The 7,050-nt window shown below is 66.9% G+C and overlaps 1 protein-coding gene across 1 annotated transcript; it reads left to right on the top strand.

Moving 5' to 3' along the window:
- The first annotated feature begins 1,863 nt into the window (after positions 1-1,863).
- On the top strand, positions 1,864-6,068 carry LOC125918425 (tetraspanin-4). The gene is made up of 6 exons (XM_049624419.1): positions 1,864-2,354; positions 3,580-3,654; positions 4,581-4,682; positions 4,778-4,909; positions 5,007-5,090; positions 5,625-6,068. Exons 1-6 carry the CDS (start codon positions 1,974-1,976, stop codon positions 5,691-5,693), a joined length of 843 nt encoding a protein of 280 aa, XP_049480376.1. The 5' UTR covers positions 1,864-1,973; the 3' UTR covers positions 5,694-6,068.
- Positions 6,069-7,050: the final 982 nt, after the last annotated feature.

The raw sequence follows: 7,050 nt of genomic DNA, 5'->3' as shown, positions 1-7,050 counted from the left end.
GGTGTTGGCTGTCCCAACAGGCACGGGGCGGGGGGGGGGGGGGGGGCGTGGCCCCCCTCCCCCCCCTTGGGGGGGGGGGGGGGGGGGCCCGGGCCCGCCCCCCGGCCCCGGCCCCCCCCGGGGGCGGCCCCCCCCCCCCCCCCCCCCCCCCCCCCCCAGGCAGCTGGGTCCTCACATGGGGCACACATCCAGGCCTAGGGAGCCCCTCCTCTGGGCGGGTCCCCCAGCTGCCCTCCCACCTCTGAGCCTCCCCTGACCCCCTGGCCTCTGGCACCTGGTCACGGCCCCGGGTTTGGTTACGGCACAGAGGTGGCCTCCCAGGTGCAAACCCTGGCCACAGGCAGAGGTCACCGTCCATGGTGGGCAGGTCAGCCCCTGCACCAGGGTCCCCCGAACCTGGTAGGTACCCGGCAGCACAGCCCCCACCCCCGCCCCCAGCGCACCTTGCCTGAGCTGCAGACCCCCACCCTTACTCTGGGAGGGGCTCAAACAAGCAGGATGACCGCAGACCAGAAGCAGGAGCCCCAGCTTCCTGGATGCTGTCCCGAGCCAGCAGCATTCAGAGAAGGTGTCGTTTACAATTTCTAGACAGAAGTTCTCGCTTCTGTCGAAGGTGCCAAGAGGGGCGGGGAGGGGGTGGTGCAGAGCCCCACGTGTTCCCCCTGTGCTGACTGGTCCCCCCCCCCCCCCGCCCCGATGGTGGTGGCCATTTCAGCTGGGGGGCTGTCCTGCCCCACTCGGCCGGGGTGAGGCCCAGAGGGATCCCCCCCATAATCACAGTCTCCCGCCAGCTTGGCTTAGTGCATGGTGTGCGCAGTCCCCAGGGAGTCGTGGAGACCCTGGGGCAGGCTGACCTGCTGGTGGGGGAAGGGGCGAGCCAGTGCACTTGGGGTTAGGCCTCTTGGGCAGGGGTCTCAGAGCCCGTGGGGTCTGCTGAGTCACGGGGTCCCGGTGAGGCTCGGGGAGGCACTGTGTGCGGGTAGTCCCGGCTCCCCCTGGCTCTGCCTCTGACCGACAGGGCAGGTGGCTCATTTCCCAGCCTCAGTTTACTTGTCTGGGAAATGGGGTGGAATCTGGCCATCTGGGCTCAGGAAGCTTGTGCGGGGTGTACAGGGCTTGTGGTAGCCCTGGGTGGATGCCGTATACCCTGGGGTCTGCGACCCAGCCTGTCCTGGGCATTTAGGGTGATTTTAGAGGGACGTCATGCCCAGGAGTGTGCTGGGGGCTGAGGCCGTGTGGGCCCGGCCAGATGGTGAGGAGGCTGGCCTTTCCCAGAGCCTGGGAAAGCCTTGGGTCCCCAAGCGGTCTCATTGAAGCCCAGGTTTTGGGGTCTAGGTGCTGGTCAGTGTTAGTGGGGCTAACCGCCTCCAGCCCGCACCCTGGAACACATTCTCCCGTCCTGTTCTGAGACCACCCAGGGCCCTAGCCCCAGCGTCTGAGGGGTGGGGGCCGGAGCCCGGGGCCCCCTAGCCAGCCCTGGCCCACCTTGCTCCCCTGTCACCATGCGAGGCCGAGCGCCCTCTCCTGACTCTTCACTCTGCCTTCTCCTCCTCCTTCCGGTCGTTTTGTTTTTGTAATAAGAGCAATGATGACATTCAGTAAAAGCTCCAGTGGTTGAGAGGGGCGGCCAGGGTCAGGATCGGGCTCCCTGCTGCACTCTGGTGCTGGCCTCCACGTGGGGGCCCGAGGGGTGCTTTGGCGCTCACACTTAGAAGGGACAGCTGGGGACACCAGAGGGGCCCGTGGGGAGATGGTTTTAGGACCAGGGGAGCGTGGGGTCCGGCAGGGTCTGCAGGGATGGTCTCCCTGACCATCCAGGTCCAGAGAGGCTGTGGGGGCAGAGGGGGGTGCCTCCTGGAGGGGTGGTGTTCGGGGGAGCCCTGGGGGCCCCCTGCCCAGACTGCCTCACCAGGGGCATTGGGACAGAGTATCCCCAGCGCCGCAGGTGGGGGACCTTGGGGTCCCTATCACTGATGCCGTGGGTTGGGGGTGTGTTGAGGGGGGAACGGCTGGGTGCTGGGAGGACACCGGGAGGGGTGGCTGGTCCTGGGAGGTCAGCAGGGTGGGCAAGGGTGTGCAGGGCCCCTCGGGTGTCGCTCTGGGTGGTGTGGGGCACACAGACGTCGGCCTCACCGCCCTCTCCCCTGTCCCGGCGGTGCCAGCTGGGGGGCTGCGGCATCCTCGGGGTTGGCATCTGGCTGGCTGCCACGCAGGGGAACTTTGCTACCCTGTCCTCCTCCTTCCCGTCCCTGTCGGCTGCCAACCTGCTCATCGTGACCGGCACCTTCGTCATGGCCATCGGCTTCGTGGGCTGCATCGGGGCCATCAAGGAGAACAAGTGCCTGCTGCTCACCGTGAGTGCCCCTGACACCGTGGCCCGTGGCAGCCCCTTGACAAGACAGACGCACGCGGGTGCAGCCTGTACCGGGCCTGTTTCCTCTGAGAACACCCTTCCTGGGACTCCCTGCCCCCGCACCCTCAGCTGAGAGGCTCGCAGTCCCCACCTCTGCCTCGGAGGCCCATTTACAGGCAGGCTGCGTCTCCCCTCCGTCGTCGTCGGGAACATTAATCACAGATAACGGAGGCGGAGAAGGATCCCCGGGCCGGGCTCCTCACCTATTAATATGTCTGGCCGAGGCCTCGGGCAGCTCCAAGTCCTAAATCACGCGCTCATCGATCTTGTCTGAGGAGCCCTCGCCCAGGGTGGGGCCTCAGAGGGCGCAGCTCCCCCAGGTGTTCAGTGTGTCCAGATGCTCCCATCAAGGCTTGGGGCCCCTCTGGTCCCTTGGAGCAGCAGGTGGGGGTGTGGCTGGGTCCCCAGCTGCCCTGGGGCAGGAAGCCGTGGTGTGTGTGGGGCCCTGACCTCAGCCTTCCCCACAGGGTGACTTGGGAGTTCAGGGCCCGGGGCCTTCTGGGGGCAGGGTGGGCCCGGAGTCCCCTGCCCCGGAGTCCTGAGCCCACACCGAGGGGAGGCCAGATCGGGGACCCCAGGAGAGGACAGGGCCTGCTCCGCATGGTCCCACCTCCTGGCCCCGTCCCTGTCTGCAGGAAAGGCAGGGCGGACAAAGGATGCCTCTGCTGCTCGGCTGGCCTGGGGCCTCTGTGGCCAAGGTCAGGGCTGTGCCTCAGGGGGTGCTTGAGTGGGGGACTGCCACCCAGTGGGCAAGCTTTGTGCAGTCAGGTGGGGCCGCTTCTTGAGAAGCGTGACCCTGGGCTCAGGGCCATTGCATTCGGACACCCCCTCCCCAGGGCCCCCCTAGGCATCGCCCCACCCACCCGCCCACCACAGGGACACAGGCACGTGGCACAGGTGCCTGCTTGCAGGTGTGAGGTTGTGCTCCCGAGCAAGACCAAAGCCCCCCCCCCCCCCCCCCGCCCTCCCCAGCCGGAGGGGAGGGTTCCGAGGCGGGTGTGGCAGCATCAGGGGATGTGCTGGTCTCCGGGGGCTGACACCCGGCTGGGGCTCCCCCCAGCACTGGGGTATCTGAGGCTCGCAGCCCCACCCTCGGAAGGCTCCAGGGGCCGGGGCGCAGCCAGGGGCCGAGGGGGCCAAGTCGCTGGGGCCTGTCTCCCCCGCAGTTCTTTGTGCTGCTGCTGCTGGTGTTCCTGCTGGAGGCCACCATCACCATCCTCTTCTTCGCCTACACTGACAAGGTCGGCCACCTCCTCCCTCCCTCTGTCCTCACCACCCAGCAAGGGCCATGGCACCGTGGGTGACGGGTACAGGCGGGGCTGACGATGGCAGTCACAAGCCCTGTGCCCGGCGTGGACGCTCTGTATGGACAGGCAGCGGTCCCAGGCATCCCACCCACTGGGGACTCAGCTTTAAGCACAGCTGCCAGAGGCCAGGCCTGGAGGGGACTCCAGGACTCCCTGGAGGCTCCGGGAGTGGGTGGCAGGGGAGCTGTGCTGAGCTCCTACTGTCCTCAGCGCCATGCTTGTTGGGTGGGAAAATCTCCTGCCTCCATTTACTCGCGTAATCATTTATTTACGTTACTGAGGGCTCTTTTGCGTGTTTCACACTCCAGGTTATACTCTAGGCCTTACTTTGCTCACATGTGGGCTTCTCTGCCTGTCGGGAGCTCGCCTCTGGCTCCTGTGTCCCTCTGGTGGCCTCCCCTCAGTGCACTTGCTGGTGGGCACTTCCTTCCTTCCTGGCGTCTCCTGCCCCGGGCCCGGGCCCAGCCGTTTCTCCGGGAGCCCCGGCTCCTCCCCTGGAGGATGGTCCTGGGAGCCACGTTCTGGGGCTGGCGTGCTCCTTGTCACTCTGGGCCTCTCGGCCGACAGTCGGAGCCACGTGTACAAACAACCCGTGTGTACAGACAGCTCTCGGGTTTCTGCACCTGTCTGTCGGTATCCGGACCTTGAGCGGACACCGGTTCATGCTGGCATGTCTCACTCTGGTCCAGACCACAGAGTTCACCCCAGGGGGCAGGGGCAAAGTCCCCGGCACAGGGACGGGGGCTTCTGGCAGGAGAGGACTCCAAGGAGGGGAGGGGGCACAGGGCACCTGCAGGGTCTGGATGAGGGAGGCGGGGCTGGCCGTGGGGGTGGCCCTGCTGACCCCGCTGCACCTGCAGATCGACAGGTACGCCCAGCGAGACCTTAAGAAGGGTCTGCACCTGTATGGCACCCCAGGAAACGTGGGCCTCACTAATGCCTGGAGCATCATCCAGACCGATGTGAGTCTGGGGAGTGGGGTGGGGTGGGCCAGGCCGGGTGAGGGGGACAGGGACCACCTGCTTCCCCAGCCCTCCTAGCGCCTGCCCCTTTGCAGTTCCGCTGCTGTGGGGTCTCCAACTACACCGACTGGTTCGAGGTCTATAATGCCACCCGTGTGCCCGACTCCTGCTGCCTGGAGTTCAGTGACAGCTGTGGACTCCACGCACCTGGCACCTGGTGGAAGGCGGTGAGTGCCTGCATCGCCCCTCCCTCCTGTCCTGGCCCCAGGACCTGGGGGTGGAGGGCTGACCTCGAAGGCCCTGTGACACCCTCTCTTCCTCCAGCCGTGTTACGAGACCGTAAAGATGTGGCTCCAGGAGAACCTCCTGGCTGTGGGTATCTTCGGGCTGTGCACGGCACTGGTACAGGTATGCTGGGTGCCCAGACCCACCCCGGCCTCCAACCTAGCACCCCAGCTCGTCAGCACCCGGGTTCAGGCTCCCTGAGCCCACACGGCTGATGGGGGATGCTCAGGGACCAGTCCCTGGGGAGGTGACCTTTGACACCTCAGGCACAGGCAGGCGGCCTTGTTCTGCGGTCCTAGGCCTGCCCGGTGGCTGTGGTGGGTGGGAGTCATGGGACTGCCCAGTGCAGAGTGAGGCTGGTCTTCCCGGCCCCCAGGAAGTCCTGAGTGAAATGGACGTGAAAAAGCCACCAGCGGAACCCACGGGAGCCAAGCTGAGGGAGAGGCAGGTCCCGGGGCCGAGCCCCAGGAAGCCCTGTCTGCCTGTGGTGGGCGGGCCCTGCGATGGCTCGCGGATGTGGCCGGGATGGGCCTGACTGCCAGGGCTGGGGGGCACCCCCAGAGAAGTGGGGTGCAGGCCATCCGGGAAGCTGGGGGGGTAGGTCCGTGCTTGTGGCTTCCTGGCGCCCTGCCCAGAGCCCCCCTTCATGTCCCGCAGATCCTGGGTCTCACCTTCGCCATGACCATGTACTGCCAGGTGGTGAAGGCTGATACCTACTGTGCGTAGGCTCCGCTCCTGCCACCCCCGCCCCCCACCTCGCTGCCGAAGGATGTAGCCCACCTGCCTCTCCCTGCTGCAGGACTCAGCACCATCCTGGGCACAGGGAAGGGGACCCTCAGCTAGCCCCGTGAGCACCGTGCTGCAGCAGGGCAGCAGGCGCGGGGCTGGGGGTGGGAGGGGCTTCTGGCGCTTCTCGGATCCGTGTGTCCTGCAGAGCAGTGTTTTCCCCCAGGGCTGGGGCCATTCGCGGGGGGGGGGGGGGGGGGGGGCTGAAGGGCCGCCCGCTGGTCCTGGTGCTCATGGCGGACAGCCCCGCCAACCACATTCCACAGCGGAGCCAGGGCGGGCTCTGGGATGTCTTAATAAAGCGCGTGGACAGCAGCCGCCCCCCTGTGTCTGTTGCCGCCGTGACCCCTGGAGGGGGTGCTGTGCCCAGACAGACCCTGTGCGGCCGTGGCCCCCCACCATGTGCCCCGAGTGCAGTTCCCGGACGTGTGCGGGTGCAGCCACCAAACTCCACGAGATAGATGCACAAAGTGGCACAGTGGCGCCTCGGAACGGCCCTGTGCCTCCCTGGCCCACTCTCGGCTCTTCCAGTCCTGTCCCCTGCCGTGGGGAGGCCCCTCCATCTAGCCCCAGGGCCTTGCCTGCCCCCCAGGGGTCTGATGCTGTGAACTTTGCCCCTTAACTGTTTTCTGTATGGGGGCCACCAGGAGCCGGGCAGGGATCCCTGGGCCCAGTCAGAGGGGCAGCGGGTCTCCTGGAGGAGCCCCTGAATCTGTTTCCAGCCCCCACTCCTGCTGGCTCCAGGGTGCTGCCCTCTGCCTGCTCCTCCCAGGGACGCCCCCGAGTGTCACTGTTCTTGTGTGGTGGACACACTGCTGACGCGCAGCCAAACGCTGACCACGGCCACAGACACAACCCAGACTGCCGAGTCCTCCCTCCCCCCGTCTCCCAACCTGTCCTCACTCCATGGAAACCACCAGGACCACCAGTGAACCTACTACCAGAACCAGCACGAGCCCGTGATCTCTGGGCACATGGTTAACCCACCGGCAGCAAACTCCCGGAGTGCCAACAGAAACAGCCCACGTCCAGCAGGGCGGTCCCCATCTGACCCCGTGTTCCCAGGAGCCCTCGGGCTGTTCCCCGAGCTCGCCCCCGCCCCCCGTCCAAGTATGTGACCAGACACACCTGTCCCACCGCCAGGTTGCTCCTACGGACAGACCCGCGTGCACGCTCCTCGCTGGACCGACGGAGGAGGCTTGTCCCTCGCTCGCAGCCCACGTGAGCCCTCAGGCTCCAGCCCGCACCCCACTTCCCCCGGGGCCCGCAAACTGCCTTGGCAGCCATGCTCCCCAGG

Source organism: Panthera uncia, unplaced genomic scaffold (assembly GCF_023721935.1).
Source record: "Panthera uncia isolate 11264 unplaced genomic scaffold, Puncia_PCG_1.0 HiC_scaffold_77, whole genome shotgun sequence".
Taxonomy (NCBI): domain Eukaryota; kingdom Metazoa; phylum Chordata; class Mammalia; order Carnivora; family Felidae; genus Panthera; species Panthera uncia.
The sequence above is the reverse complement of the archived record's forward strand: the minus strand, read 5'-3'. Positions and strand labels throughout refer to the sequence as shown.